Source organism: Balaenoptera borealis (assembly GCF_965194805.1).
Source record: "Balaenoptera borealis genome assembly, chromosome: 17".
NCBI lineage: Eukaryota > Metazoa > Chordata > Mammalia > Artiodactyla > Balaenopteridae > Balaenoptera > Balaenoptera borealis.
This window is the reverse complement of record NC_138876.1, coordinates 35,699,928-35,716,430: the sequence shown is the minus strand read 5'-3', so window position 1 is coordinate 35,716,430 and position 16,503 is coordinate 35,699,928. Positions and strand designations below refer to the sequence as shown.

The 16,503-nt window shown below is 39.5% G+C and overlaps 1 protein-coding gene across 8 annotated transcripts in view; it reads right to left on the bottom strand.

Annotated features, from left to right (window-relative positions):
- Positions 1 to 16,503, bottom strand: part of SNX31 (sorting nexin 31) — a 68,523-nt gene that overhangs the window by 9,805 nt on the left and 42,215 nt on the right. For 7 of the 8 annotated variants that reach the window (XM_082364392.1, XM_082364393.1, XM_082364395.1 and 4 more), the window contains 3 exons: positions 11,693 to 11,785; positions 7,105 to 7,308; positions 2,285 to 2,398 (listed from right to left, as the gene is read on the bottom strand). In XM_082364392.1, the coding sequence (XP_082220518.1) occupies positions 2,285 to 2,398; positions 7,105 to 7,308; positions 11,693 to 11,785 (411 nt within the window). The remainder of the gene's footprint in view (positions 1 to 2,284; positions 2,399 to 7,104; positions 7,309 to 11,692; positions 11,786 to 16,503) is intronic. The other variant, XM_082364398.1, reaches the window with a different exon arrangement.

The following is a 16,503-nucleotide window of genomic DNA, read 5'->3' as shown; positions in this document are numbered from 1 at the left end:
CATGTGCCAAACTTAAGGTTCCCTGTGATTTTCCCATTTGCTCCTTTCCCACAAATCCTTTTTTTCCCCTCTTTTTTTCTGCTCTCAACTCTTGGCTTGTTCTTTTCTTATTCAGCCCGACTGAGGTTTGAGACAACTGAAGCTCAAAGCTTGAGGCTATAGAACTTTAGTATAAATTTGTGCCGAAGGATGGTCACTGAACAGGGTGGCTGGGGACTGGGGAAATGACAGAGAGAAGGAGGGGGGAGAGGGAGAGAAAACTCAGCTGGGGGTGGTAGCCAATGTAGAACACTCTTGGAGGACAGGACATAGAAAGCAGAATTAGAGGGCGACTGGGTTACACAGAGGGAGCATTCCAAAGTTTTGCAGGACTGTAGAGCATGATGGGTTGCATTTTATTCAAGGGGAGAGAAAGGAGGGAAGGAAAAAGAAAGGGCTTCCACCAACAAGGAAAAGAGTCACAGATGTGGGGTTTATACACAGAAACAAAATTTGCCTTCCTGGTTTAGCTGAAAACTAACCCTGTTTATCTGTGCATATATATAACCTACACAAAACCAGGGTACGAAATAGTTAAAACAACAAACTGAGCTGATGCAGCTAGGAAGGGTGTTTAGTGGTGTCTCACAAGGTGGGGACTGATTCCATACTCCTGTACAAAGTACAGAGATATGTAGGTTAGGATTCTGCTATAAGCCAGGTAAGGTTTATTAAATATGAAGGGACTGAGCTTCCGTTTAAGGGGCTCAGGAACGATTTGGGCCCCAGCCCTTTTTTGTATTTGCAAGGCACACAAGCCACATTTCTGTCTTTTGCAGAAGCAGCTCTTGGGTGCATATCAATAAACCCAAACTCCAAAGGAAATACGACCTTACCAGGAATCCTTTAAAAGAATGTTTATTGCACGTCTCTATAGTGGCTTAAACTCATTTGCCTCGGACTAGATTAAAAGACCATAATAAAATTTAACTACTGCACATAACATTCTAGCGGAAGGGCGTGGTTTCACTGCCAAAATCTCTCTGTGTCTCTCCAAGTGACTGCAGATCTTGCCTCGGCAAACCATCCTATCATTTCCCTAAGAATGTTTTCTATTTAAGGTGAACCTGGGGAGACATTTCTTTAACCTAGGATGTTGGTTTAGTACTTTGTGTTTTTCAGAGGACGTTGTATCTGTTATCTCCTGATCACCCCTGTACCAGCAGAGAGTTGAAAGGGAGCTTTGTGCCTGAAACCAGAATGCTCCATGGAACACAGAAGTGAGTATGATCACGAGGGACTCAGGTTGAATATAATGTTGATGCAAAGATTACTTTGATATTTTGGTTTCATTTTAGAACTTCTGTAGTTTTGACTCCAAATTGAAATAGTTTATCTCCGTAAAAAGAATTTTCAATTGGATTTGGCATTTAGAAAATTAGATTTTTTAATGGATTTTTTATTTCAATTATTTCAAATTTACTTCAGATTTAATTATTGCTACCCAACAGCCATTGTTCCTTCTTCCCTCGTAACAGAACACTGATTTGGAAGTACCCAGCTCTAGGCAATGATGCTTATTCTAAACTGATCATGAATCCAGTTCCTCTATGCTAAGTGCTTGATTCCCAGACTCTCTTGCAGCTAGGAGTGCTCATGTGACCCAGTTCCAGCCAATGAGACAAAATGGAAAGTCTACTGGGGGGCTTCTGGGGTAAGGCTTTTGCTTTCCAGATAAAAGGGATAGCTTTTATCTACTTGGAAAATGCCAAAAGAATTATAGAGATGCCAATCATTTGCCTCCAGTATTCTTATTAAATGAGATGATAAATATCTGTATTGTCTAAGCCAGGGGTTGGCAAACAAATCTAGCCACCCCACCTCTTTTTATAAATAAAGTTTTATTGAAACACCCATTCGTTCATGTATTGTCTGTGGCTGCTTTTGTGCTACAATAGAGTTGGGTAGTTGCAACAGAGGCCATATGAACCTCAGAACCTAAAATATTTACCAACTGGTTCTTTGAGAAAAAGTTTACTGACCCATGGTCTAAGTCACTGTTACTTGAGTCTTCTGTTACTTGGTAACTAAATTCATTTCTAACTGATATGAAAGCTTTGGTGACTAGTAAAATAAAATAAAATGAAACCAAACAAAATAAATGACATTACAGGCTCAAAAGAGCATGTGTAGCAAACTCTAGTACTCTGCTCCAGTTGGTTTGGGGTAATGTGCTTTGTCCACCCCAGAGTGCAAGAGAGCATTTTAGCACAGAAGGTTTTCCTGCTCTGCCTTAAGAACTTACCTGTTTGGTGTAAATAACAAACCACTGCCAGTGACTATCCTCACTATACTGAAATCTGAGCTCTAAGTTCTGGTTGAGAGTTTGCTGGGGCCCATCTGTATCCAGCAGAGTTCCCTACAAAGGAAAAGATATTATTTGATATTCAGTAGGAATGTAAGTGGCTATTATGTGCTGGGCAAAATATCAAAACAAGTGAGACTATTCCTATTCTCAAGAAACTATAAGTATCAATCTATTTGGGATCCATTAAAGCAAATCATCATAGTGTGATATAATAAGTATAATATTATAAGGGGAATGAATACAGGTCTATGGAAGTAAATAGGAATGGACACCTAATCCAGACTAGAATGTAAAGGAAGGCTGGAGGAGGCTGGGGCGGTGGGGCGTGGGGGGGCGCGGGGAGGGGGGTGGTGTTATTTGAGCAGAAGTAGAAATTATCCAAGTTTGTTGTATGTTTTTTTTGGGGGGAGGGGGGTGATGGTGACAAGTGGTTCCTGGTAGAAGAAAAAACAAGTGCAAATGCACTGAGGCCTGAGGGAACCTGGCACAGTGGAGTGTGGCTGAAGCACAGACTGCGAGGCGTGGGGGGGGGTGGTGAGAAAAGGGACTTAGAGGAGCAGGGTAGGGCCAGATCCTGAAAGCCTGGAGAAAGCCCCTGTGGTTTTTGCTATACAGCATCTATCCCTTTCTCTTCTAGTACTGGAGTTTCAAATTCCCTTGGGAAAAATTTCCCTCCTCGCTGTGGCTCTCTAGGTAGGACTGTCAGGAAATGCTGCCTTCCTGGAGGGTGGCACATGTATTGCATGGTTTATGAACTACATCTCACTAAAACTGTTACAAAGGAAGAGAATGATGGTGTGGTATTGGTGGAGGGATAGACACAAAGATCAGTGGAACAGAGCAGAGAATCCAGAAATAAACCCACACAAATGTGCTCAACTGATTTTTCACAAAGGCACAAAAGCAGTTCAATTGAGAAAAGATAGCCTTTTCAACAAGTGGTGCTGGAGCAATTGGACTTCCATAGGCAAAAAAAGGGAACCATGTTCTAAATTTCACACCCTATATGCAAATTAACTCAAAATGGGTCATGGACTTAAATGTATAACCTATAACTATACAACTTTTAGGGAAAAAAAAAACAAAAAACACCCAGGGAAAAATCCTTCAGGATTTAGGGTTTGGCAAAGAATTCTTAGACTTGACACCAGAAACACAATAAAAAAACAGATGAATTAGACTTCATCAAAATTAAAATCTTTTGCTCTGCAAAAGGCCCTATTAAGAAAATGAAAAACTGCAAAGTGAAAGAAAATATTTGCAAACCGCATATCTAACAAAGGACTAGTATCTAGAATAAATTTAAGTACTCTCAAAACTCAACAGTAAACAAACAATCCAATTGGAAAATGGGTGAAAGATATGAAAAGACATTTCACCTAAGAAGATATACAGATGGCAAATAAGCACATGAAAAGATGTTCAACATCATTAGCCATGAGAGAAAAGCAAATCTAATCAAATCATTAAATACCATTAAACACTTATCAGGGTGGATAAAATAAAAAATAGTGAAAACACCCAATTGCTGAGGAGGATCCAGAGAGACTGGATTGCTCATACATCACTGGTGGGAATGTAAACTGGCACAGCCCCCTTGAATACAGTTCGGCAGTTTCTTAAAAAATTAAATATGCAACTTCCACATGACCCAGAAATTGCACTCCTGGGCATTTATCCTAGAAAAATGAAGACTTGTGCTCAGACAAAAGCTTATACATGAATATTTATAGAAGCATTATTCATAATAGCTAAAAACTGGAAATGACTAGATAGTAGTTAAACAAATTTTAGCCATTCCCTACCATGGAATACTGCTCAGCAACAAAAAGAAACAAACTACTGAAATACACAACAAGCTGAATGAATTTCCAAAGAATTATGCTAAGTAAAGAAAATCCCAACAGGCTACATAATGTTTGATTATACTCATGTAATATTATTTTATTTTTTAAGGTAATCAATTCCTTGTTTTTATTTATATTTTTACCTCCTAAACACAGTCAATTCTTATTATTCACAGTAGTCATGTTCTATAATGATACCATAAACACTAAATTAGTGGGTACTGAAAAACAGCCCAAGGGGAAATATAGGTTTAGGTTCCTGTGAACCTCTGGTCACAACATTTTCATCAACTGATCAATACATAACCTTGTTTTATGTGTGTTTGTTTTTTCAGTTGAGGTATAATTGATATGCAAAAAACTGCACATATTTAATGTACACAATTTGAAGAGTTTGGACATATGCATATATACATGAAATCATCACCACAATCAAGTAATAAATATATCCATTACCTCCAAAAGTTTTATATAATATTCTTGAAATGATACAATATGAAAATGTCAAATAGATTAGTGGTTGCAAGGGTTTAAGGAGGGATGGGGGTGGGAGAAAGTGTATGCAGCTATAAAAAGCCAACATGAGAGATCCTTGTGGTGATGGAAATGCCTTGACTCTTCACTGTATCAATGTCAATACCCTGGGTGGTGATGTCGTACTATAGTTTTGTAAGATGTAATAATTGGAGAAAAGTGGGTAAAGTGTATGCAGGATCTCTGTACCATTTCTTTCAACTGCATGTGAATCTACAATTATGTCAAAATTAAAAGTTTACCTAAAAAATAATTAACTGTTTAAAACAAAAATAATTATAATATAGCATGAGGCTTATATGTGGAAATAAAGTATAGCAACAAATACCACAAAGGACAGAGGGACAAATAGAGGTACACTGTTGTAAGGTTTTTACCCTTTTTGTGAAATAGTGTAATATTTGAAAGTAGACCGTAATAAGTTAAAGATATATATTAAAATCTCTTAACCATAAATTTAAAAGGTATTAAAAAAAAACAACAGTGCAAATGAGTAGAATCATAAAATAGTCACTCAGTCAAAAGAAGGCAGGGAAAGAAGGAAAAAACTGATATATCTCAAAGAAATGGACAAATCCACAATTATAGTTGAAGATTTTAACACTCCTCACAATAACTGACAGAACAAGTAGAGAGAAATGTGTAAGGAAAGAGGCTATTTGAACACCATCAACTGCTTGACATAACTGACATTTATAGACTATTCTACCCAATAGTGGCAGTGTATATTTACATTCTTTTCAAGTGCACATTGGACATTTCAAGATAGACCAAACTTTGGGCCACAAAACAAGTTCCCATAGTTTAAAAAGCCTGAAATCATATGATATATTTTTTTCTGACCCCCAGAGGGAAAGAGTGGCACAGAAAGAAGGGTTAGGAGGCTGTGGATTTCATCCAGGCAGGAAATGTTGAGACCAAGCTGTGACGGCAGAGAGGAAGGGAGAGTTTTGAGGGATAGCAGGGTCATAGAATAGATAGGTCTCTATCAGCAATTAAATGTATAAGGTGGGGGGAGGATAAATTAGGAATTTGGGATTAACAGATACATACTACTATATGTAAAGTAAACAACAAGGACCTACTGTATAGCACAGGGAACTATATTCAATATCTTATAATAACCTATAATGGAATAGAATCTGAAAAAGAATATATATATATATATATATATATATATATATATATATATATATATATATATATATATATGAAACTGTATCACTTTGCTGTACACCTGAAACATTGTAAATCAACTATACTTCAATAAAAAAAATTTTTTTTTTTAAAAACCATGTAAGGTAAGAGAAAAGCCAGAGATTATTTCAAGATTGCTGGTTTGGCAATTATGGAGTGGTGGTAGAGGTTCCCTTTATCAAGATAGGGAACACAGGAGGAAGAACCTTAGGATGGGCATGAGAGGGAAAACATGAGTCTGGCTTGGGGAAAGGTTGAGTTTGCGGTGTCTATGAAACACTTGGTGAAGACGTCATGAATGCAGTAGGAAATACTGGACTTTTAACCAGTCGTCTGTAATTGATTTCAGGAAATATGTAGGGGAAAGATGCTAGAAATGGAACCCCAGGAAACACCAGCATTTCAGGAGTAGTCAGAGAGAGAGGCAGCCCACAAAATTAGGGGAGGAAGCAGGGGAAGTTTTGAAAAGGAAGACATGGTTGACTGTATCAAATGCCACAGACAGGCCTAGTACCAAGCCAGCTAAAAGATCCCTGTGGGTTTCATGGATTTAGCAACTGGGTCTCATGGTTGCTCTAGTAGCATTCATCCTCTACTAGTTAACCTCCATTTCCTGTGTAAAGGGGATAATCCCTCTTAGCTCACTGGGTTATTTTTAAGAACTTAATTAAATAGCAGATGTGGCATTGCCCAGCACAGCACCTGGTACAAAGTAGGCACTCAGTAAGTCTGATCAGAAGGGTTTCTCTTGGGAGGAGATGACAATGTAGATATGATGCCAGGGATCCTTAAAAGTAGCTCTGATGGGCAGCGTTCAGTTTCCAAGCATAGAGATCTTGTCGGTACTGAGTATGTATTAAGTGCTCAATAAATGGTAGCTGTTATTGCTACTCGTTGTTATTACTTTAAACACCCTTCAAGCAGTAAAGAAGCCTGAAGGTGGAAGGTGGGAAGATGGTTGTCTCTACAGAAAGGATGGGGAACTTGTACCAGATAATAGACAGGTTTTTACCACTAGGTGATGTTTACCGTGGCTTAGATGTCAGTCCACTCAAGGTACTGATTCAAATGGCAAATCTGTCTCCCCAATACCACTGTTGTCATCCAGGAACACTATGATTTTAATATCATGGGTGGAGGATTTAAATCATGGGTAAGGCAAGCTGCCAAGATACTCACAAGGAAAGTGACCTGCCAGCACTTCACTCTGTTCATCTGGAAAATGACATCCTGGGTCTGGTTATCAGGCAGGGTTATGCAGCAGCTGATCTCATTATTGCCAACAGAAAGAACGGTGCCACAGCCGGGTTCTGGGTAGTCACAGGTACAGGGATCCAGCTGCATGTATCCATAGTGCCACACCTCTTGGGATAGCTCCAAAAACTGCTCCAAAGGGGGGTGGGGGATGGAGGAAGCAAAAGACTGCTTGAAGCAGATAAAAATCTCATGTCAGAAGCTACTACCATTCTAATGCAACACGTGGAATGGAGTCACAGGAAAGCACCTTTTTCTTCTGGATGATACAAATGAAGACAATGCCCCTTGTGCTGACAATAAAGGCTGCGCACGTTCATGGTGTGTCCTGCCTCGTTGACCATTGTGTTCCTGCTCCTGTTACAGTGCTCAGACAGAGTGGAAATAAAAATATTCGATGTGTGAATGAAGAAGGAAGAAAAGAGTAGAAGGAAATCGAATGAATAGTTAGGATTCTATCTCAGCAGATTATAGCAGCAAAATAAACAAAAAGTGTATATTTAAAATGCTGTGTTTTAAAAAACTAAGCTGAGATCAGGAAAGTAGTTCATTTTTACAGGCTGTTTTATATGCTGGTGGCATTAATTGTCAGAGACAGAGTTTTTGGAAATGGCAACAAAATGAGGGCAAGAGTGAGTCTTCTCTCTAGGTAGAGTTCCATAGCCCAAAAGTGCCAAGGGAATGTTTAATGTTAGTGATGCTTAAGGTTTAGATTTTCCCTCTGCTTCTGATGTTACTCAAGAACAGACGACAGCTGCATTTCACACCTGTGGTCCTGGCATCCTGTCTTGTTAATGTCTATTGAGGACTTTTTTTTAAAAAAAAGTGATTATTAATGACTGCATTCAAATAACCTGATATCAGTTTGGTGACCTCCACCTTGTTCTTCCAGCCTTCACCATGGTCCTGCCTGATGGGGTGGGAGATGTGTGTTCAGAGAAGGTAGTTCTCACTTTACCACATGGTTAAGTCAGAAGGACCACCCAGTGACAACTTGGCTCTCTCCCAATCCTTCCCTGAAGCAAGGTAACTGACACCTCCCTTTCAAGGACTATGTGAGCGCTCTCTGATAAAGAGAAACCTGCTGAGACATATGCGGTGAGGGACAGCTGACTCTTGCTACTAGATGGCAGAGGATTCCAGGCTACTGTCCCTCCCGGCCACATGTTGGACCAGCTCATTGTGCTGCAGCCCATGCATTCAGTTTAGGAGATGCGTTAAGCTGCCGGGCCTCCCTCTGGGTCAGTGGGCAACAACAGAAATGACAGGTTGTAAGTAGATGCTACCTACCTGTGTGGGTGGGGACCGGGGCTGAGCAATCTTGCCACAGAGCATTTAGAAGAGTTTCATGGCTTTTACTACAGAAGTTCTTTTTTATTATATGGTATAAATCTTTAATTTAATTAATTTAAATTAAAATAAATTTAATTTAGTTTATTCTTTGGTAACACTTAAAAAATTTGTAATAAACTCTTGGCTGCAACGCTCTAAAAGAGATGAAAGTATTTGTTTAATTAAAAGTTAAGCTCCATTTCTCAAGAAAGTTGTTGATGAATAAGTACTTTGCTCAAAATGCTGGCTGGCATTTGCCATTCAAAGGAGGTGCACTGATATTACTGACTGTGTGAAAACGAGAGGACAGAAATCTAAAAGGATTATCTATTTGAAAATTAGTTCTGTTTTTGTTTTTGGCTGTGCCGCACAGCTTGCAGGATCTTAGTTCCCCAACCAGGGATTGAACATGGGCCACGGCAGTGAAAGCACAGAGTCCTACCCACTGGACCGCCAGGGAATTCCTGAAAATTAGTTCTTTTAAGAAGTACTTTAGAGGGACTTCCCTGGCGGCCCAGTGGTTAAGACTCTGTGCTCCCAGTGCAGGGGGCATGGGTTTGATCCCTGGTCTGGGAACTAAGATCCCGCATGCTGCATGGCGTGGCCTAAAAAAAAAAAAAAAAAAAAAAAAAAGTGCCTGAAAAAGATAATTTAACATGTGTAACTGCTGAAGGTATGGTTATGTATTTTCATTTAGATCAGGGTTTGGCAAACTTTTTTTTTTAAAATAAATTTATTTATTTATTTATTTTTGGCTGCGTGGGGTGTTCATTGCTGCGCACGGGCTTTCTCTAGTTGTGGCGAGCGGGGTCTGCTCTTCATTGTGGTGCCGGCTTCTCATTGCGGTGGCTTCTCTTATTGTGGAGCACAGGCTCTAGGCGCCCGGGCTTCAGTAGCTGTGGCACGTGGGCTCAGTAGTTGTGGCTCACGGGCTCTAGAGCTCAGGCTCAGTAGTTGTGGCGCAGGGTTTAGTTGCTCCGCGGCATGCGGGATCTTCTCTGACCAGGGCTCGAACCCATGTCCCCAGCATTGGCAGGTGGATTCATAACCACTGTGCCACCAGGGAAGCCCTGGCAAACTTTTCTGCAGAGCCACATAGTAAATATTTTCAATTGTGTGGGCATATGATCTCTATCGCAGCTACTCACCTCCTCCACTCTAGCACAAAGGCAGCCTTTGACAATACATGCATGAATGAGCGTGACTGTGTGCCCGTGGACTTCATTTACACAAACAGTGGCCCATGGGCCATAGCCTCTCTCTGGTTTAGAACAAATGACTGCTCCTTTAGATTAATTTCACTCATTTTCAATTCCAAGTTTTCTTGTACATGTGCATAAAATTAAGCAATAGTTGTTAATGTGTTCACTCCATTAGCAGAACTTCACAAACACTTAAATAATGCTGGTTTTATAGCAGTATTCTCAGATGCTTCAAGAGAAAATCATTTGTTAACTTGAATAATGGTTCAATATTTTTTCAAATGAAAAAAAATCCCACACATACCCTGTCCCAAAGCAGTATAGATGAGTCTGACAAACAAGACATATTTTAACAAAAGAAATGACCTCTGCTTCATTGTGTTTTTTTTTATTCTTTATATTTGGCCAACCACTAAAGCACTGATTTTGAACAAAATGCAAGGAAAATTTAGAGGACTAAATTCATGCACTCAAAGTGAGCTTTTTAAAAGACCACTATCAAAATAGTATGATAAAATCAGGTAAAACATTCAACATAGAAAATAAAACTTAGGGCTTCCCTGGTGGCGCCATGGTTAAGAATCCGCCTGCCAATGCAGGGGACACGGGTTCGAGCCCTGGTCCGGAAAGATCCCACATCCCACGTGCCACGGAGCAACTAAGTCCGTGTGCTGCAAATACTGAGCCTGCGCTCTAGAGCCCGCGTGCCACAACTAATGAAGCCCACAGCAGAGCCTGTGCTCCGCAACAAGAGAAGCCACCACAATGAGAAGCCTGCACACCGCAAGGAAGAGCAGGTCCCACTCACCGCAACTAGAAGAAAGCCCACGCACAGCAATGAAGACCCAACACAGCCAATAAATAAATAAATAAAACATTTTTTAAAAAAAGAAAAGAAAATTTGTTTTGTGGCAAAAATACAAATACAAATTTTGGTAGAGCCAAGCAACATGGTTAAAAATGGCATTCTTACTAAATTAAGAAGTTTATAGAGCAGAAACGTCCTTAGAACTGGTAACTGTATCCAAAGTAGTAGCAATATGCTGTCCATCAAAATAGAAGCTGTAATTATAAAAATTTACAAATATACAGAGAAACTGAACTTCAAAATTTCTCAGACAAAGCTGTGGTGGAATACTAAGGGGGGAAATACTAAATCATGGCAGTATATGCTTCTTCTCTTTTTTTGCAGCTCAGCAATAAAATTCTCATGGTAGACTTTGAAGAATTACTTTCTATATCAACCTAAGTATAAATGAGTCCTCTAAATTTGTTGGCATTTTCTTCAAAATCAGTGCTTTGGTGGTGAACACTCGTAAAGTATAAAGGATAAAAAAAAAAAGACAACACAATGAAGCAAAGGCCATTTCTTCTGTTAAAATATGACTTGTCAGACTCGTATACACTGCTTGGAGGAATGTGAGTTGGTACCATATTTATGGAAGTTTTAAAAATGGACATTTAGAAATATATCCTAAAGAATAATAGAACATGTATTCAAAGATAGAGGATGTTGGCTGCTGTGTTCAGGGACTTTCAGCCAGGAACCATACCAGGTGTTGGGAACACACAGAGTATGTATAAATTAGACTCAGTCCTGGGCCTCATGGCGTTCGCTGCCAACGTGATTTATAGCAGCAAATCCTGGAAACGACCTGACTTCCGATAATAGGAAATTGGTTGGCTAAATGATAACATAACTATAAAATGGAATACTCTGTGTCATTAAAAATGATGTTGAAGGTCTATATTAATTAACCTGGCAAAGGACTCACAATATATTGTCTGTATTTTTTAGAATCTTTAAACAATAAGCCTTTATTAATTTTATGAAAAGAAAAATCAATGAAGGTATTCTCATTTTTAAAAAGGCCCCATTTTTAGTGCTTCATGGGTTTATAAATTACAGAAACAGCTCAATTCGTCTGTTTCTTTAACTCCTTTCCAAGAGATTTCTCTTGGTGCAATATTTCATTCACCTTAGTTTGGTTGTCTTCTTTCTGGAGAGCCTCTAATTTCTGCCTCTGCACCTCTGTGGGTTTGGCCCATTCTTTTTCAATGTCCTGTATTGCCTTAAAACAATATAAGTTGTAAAATTAGCAAAATTAACAGAAATGAATTAATCTGACAAAAACATACTTGTGTATGAAAGGCTATGAAAACAGACCCAAGTGGACACGTATAAGGATTTAGCATGTTATAAAGGTTACTTTTTAAATTAGTTGGATGTGGGAAGCAATTTCTCAATGGTTTGGGGACAACTGATAGCACTTAGGAAAGAAAATAAAACTACCTCTTTCCCCACACCACCCAATCAAATAAACACAGATAGGTTAAAGATTCGAATGTAAAAACCATAAAAGAACCAGAAGGAAATAAAAGGTATTTTTATCTGATATTGTGATAGGAAATACCTTTCTAAGATACAAAGATAAAATGTCATATAAATGAATGTATAATTACATAAAAATATAAAAACTTCTGTATATAAAACCACCAAGAACAAAACTAAGAAGCAAATGGCAAACCAGGGGAAATGACTGCATCATATGTGGCAAAGAGTTGATCTTATTTACGTAAACCAACAGTAAAAATGTAAACATCCCTAATAGGAAAATGGACAAAGGATATGTATCAGCAATTAATAAAAAGGAATTCCAAATGACAAATATAGATTGAACCTCACTAGTAGTCAAAGAATCTGTTTGCCTCTCAAATTGGCAAAGACAAAAAATATATATAATATTCAGAGCTGGCAAGGGTTTGGAGAAACAGGAAGTTTCATATAGATCTGATGCAATTTAAACTGGTAAAATTTTATGGAGGTGACTTGGCATATAAATCTAAAACCACCTATAGGCATGATAAACATAGATGTGGGAAAAATGTACTGATAAGGCTATTATTACTATTGTTTGTAATACTGAAAAATTTTCAACTATTAATAGTGGCAAACACATGTATAGTGCTTACTATGTGTCAGACAATCTTCTAATTGCTCTAAAACAAAAGTCAATCCCACCCCCTCCCCCTCTGGTAACTACTAATTTGTTCTCGGTATCTATGCATTTGTTTTTGTTTGGTTTGGTTTGTTCATTTATTTTATCATATTATTTATTGATTATTTAATTTATATTTCAGTGAAATCATATGGCATTTGTCTTTCTCCATCTGACTTATTTCACTCAGCAAAATGTTGTATTTCACTGAGTGAAATACAACATGTCCATCCATGTTGTCACAAATGGCAGGATTTCATCTTTTTTATGGCTGTGTAGTATTCCAGCCAAGGAATGCTCAGAGCCACCAGAAGATGGAAGAGGCAAGGAACAGAAACTCCCTTAGCACCTTGAGAGGGAACATGGTCCTGCCAGCACCTTGATTTCAGACTTCTGGCCTATGGAACTGTGAGAGAATAAATTTCTATTATTTTAGCGCTCCTCCCCCCACCCCCACCCCGCATAAAGAAAAAAGTCAACCCTCACAGCCACCCTATGAAATAGGTACTATTATGAAATGCCCCAAAATAGGTGATTGAGTTTAGGTACAACCAAATAATAGGTTATGTTATCATTTAAGACTATATAGAATATTTAACAACATGAGGAAAGTCTGTGATGCATTGATAAATGAAAAAATGTCAAGTTACAAAATAAGGGCATAGTAGTAGATCCTGGTTTTTATAAAACAAAAAATATATATAAAACAAAACCCAAAAGACCTTGTATCCACACTTAGGAGTCAAGAAAATGGATGTATATATGAGCGAAATGTAGTATATGAAATAAACACATCAAAAAAGTTGAGTTTATACGTATGGTCGATTTAAGATTTGGGATGATGTTTACTTTTGTTTTTGAGCTCTTCCATATTTGCATATTTTTATAAGATGAAAACAAATTTTACAATTGAAAAACAATTAAAAGTGAATACACTGTTAGGCCCTTTTTGCTCAGCTTTGGGTAACTGCCACCAGCTAGTGTTCCCAAACTCCAACTCCCTGATGGGCTGCTCAGTTTTGTTTCCTAATCTGCACTGACAATTTAAGCAGAACAACACTGGTCTTAAAGACAGAAATCACCTGAAGACAACTTAAGCCCTCAGCAATTTCTTCTGTGCTCTTCCCTTCTTTTCCTGGCATCCAGCCTCCCTTACCCCTTTATCCCGCCTGGCCCCAGGGCAGGCTCTGAGATCAGCTTTCCATCTCATCAGCTGCATACACTTAGCCTGTGCTATGCTGCCATCATGCTTTAAAAGAGTTTTCCAGGGCTTCCCTGGTGGCGCAGTGGTTGAGAATCTGCCTGCCAATGCAGGGGACACGGGTTCGAGCCCTGGTCTGGGAAGATCCCACATGCCGCGGAGCAACTGGGCCCGTGAGCCACAACTACTGAGCCTGAGCGTCTGCAGCCTCTGCTCCGCAACAAGAGAGGCCGCGATAGTGACAGGCCCGCGCACCGCGATGAAGAGTGGCCCCCACTCGCCGCAACTGGAGAAAGCCCTCACACAGAAACGAAGACCCAACACAGCCAAAAATAAACATAATAAATAAAAGTTTAAAAAAAAAAAAAAAAAAAAGAGTTTTCCAGTGGTCCTCAGACTGTTAACACCTCAAGGAAAGAGCCTGAATCCTTTACCTCAGTGTATCTTGTCCAATGTCTTACATACAGCAAAACTGCAAACAATTCTTCGCCAATTATCAGCACTTATTTATAGCTTAGTCTGAATGTAAGTCTATGTGTTATGTCCCTCATATCACTGAAGGACAGGTTATGCCTTATCTCCAAAAGGAGAAAGAAAAGCTGAATAAATTTTTGACTCTGCTCTTTAGGTTGGAGGAAAGGAGATGGATTTAGAGAGGAGAAGAAGAATAACTACTATTTGTGGAGAACCTGTTTTACATAAGTTTTCTCATTGACTTTTTCCAAACTGCTCTGTGGGTTAGGAACATTTACCCCCATTTTACAGATGGGTAAAATAAAGGTCCAGAGAGGTTATGACTTTCAAGACAACCCAGTAAGTAAGTGGCAAGGGTTGATTTAAAACCCAGATCTGATCACTCCACCAAGCCCTCCTCCTATTGCCCAAGACACTGAATTCTGACCACGTAGGCAGCTACACACCCCAAGGCTTTCTCCTTGTTGCCAACTATTCTCAAAACTGAACCTAGATACCACAGCAGAATGGAATCAGCATGGGTGTGAAGAAGAAAACACCTTTTTCTTTCCAGAATTCTACTTGATCTTAGAGCCCTGTAAGGACTGTTAGAACAGGGCAACAATGTCAAAGAGAAACATGGCTAAAAATACAAGGTAAACAGCAATCATGGCGGTTAGTACGTAAGTACTAACCAAAGATACATCATTCATCATTAGAAGATCTGTGAGTCTCAAACACAGAGATTTACATGTCCTACAGGAGAGGTAACATAACTGTTTTTGTTTTACTACCTTTGAAAACCTTTGCCCCTGATTATGACTTCAGAAGTCATCACTCAAATGTATTATATACAGTACCTCACTGCAGGCAATGAGAGAGTCAAGTTTAGATAAATGTCTCTACTCAGTTATATGGCTCCCCGAAGACTGGCTGATGGAGACTCACGTGGAACCTAATTTTTAAAATTGCATGAAATCACGTAAGTCAAGGTTTTCATGAGCTTCAATCACGCATACGCTAGTGCCCTCTGCAGAGGCTTTTGTAGTGAGAAATGGAGAGTGCATGCCTTTTTAAACAAGGCATCAGCCACTTGGCTCTGGGTGTTTGAGGCTGAGCAGAGCAAGGCCAGGAATGCGGGAGCAGATTGGGCTCATACAAGGGCACTGAGTCATGGGGGTATTAGGAGGCTAATGGTCAGCCCACACTCCCCTTATCGTACCATGGGCCCTGATGCAGGGCTGGGCCTGCCTGGGGGAAGGGGCACCTTTTTCTAATTTGCACAAATTGTAAATGGGCCAGTGGTGGCCCTGCTGAATGTAGGCCCAGAATTGACTGAGCCTTCAGTATTTTTTAGAAAATCCAGAAACTTATACTTTTATATGCAATCTTCCATTTTGTTTAATGTCACTCAAATTTTAAAAAAGAAGGAGGAAGGAAACACCTTGCAGGAGTCCACTTGGCTCGTGGGACATCACTGGACACGCTTGCTTTAAAAAAATTGAGAGTATTCCTTAATGGTTAATTATGATGGCACTGTTATTTATCAGAACTCCTCAGAACTTTTTCCATTAACTTTTTAAAAGGATGATTGCTTCTCACTCACATATCCTAAGCACCCAGGACACAGTCTGTGCCCTTGGCCATTCAGAGTCTAGCTAGGGAGATACTATGTGAACCAGTATTCACAATACCAGGTGCGGGCACCATAATGGAGGGCAGAACAAAATACCACAGGGGCAGGGAGGGAGAAGGCAAGTAAGGCTTCCCAAAGGAGGCAGCACTGTGGTTCCCTCCCTCCTGCTGCCCTGGGGCCCCCTTTCCATTTCTCAGTGGCTCCGCTCGAATTCAAGGAATGATAATGGCACAAGATATTATGACATCAACTACAGTTTTTTGAAGACTTTGCCAGGCAAAGAGCTAAGGTTTGAATGTCAGTCTGTTAAAGCTGGAAGAAAACTTAGAGACTATCAGTTCAGTCTCGTCGCTTCACAGGGAGAAATTGTAGTTACAGTTCCAGAAGGATGAAGTGACTGGCCCAAGGTCACCCAGAGAGAGAGAAAGCCAGTGACAGAGCAAGGGATAGAATGCATTTTTGAAACTACAATTCAGTGTGCTTTCCATGAAGCCATCTTTC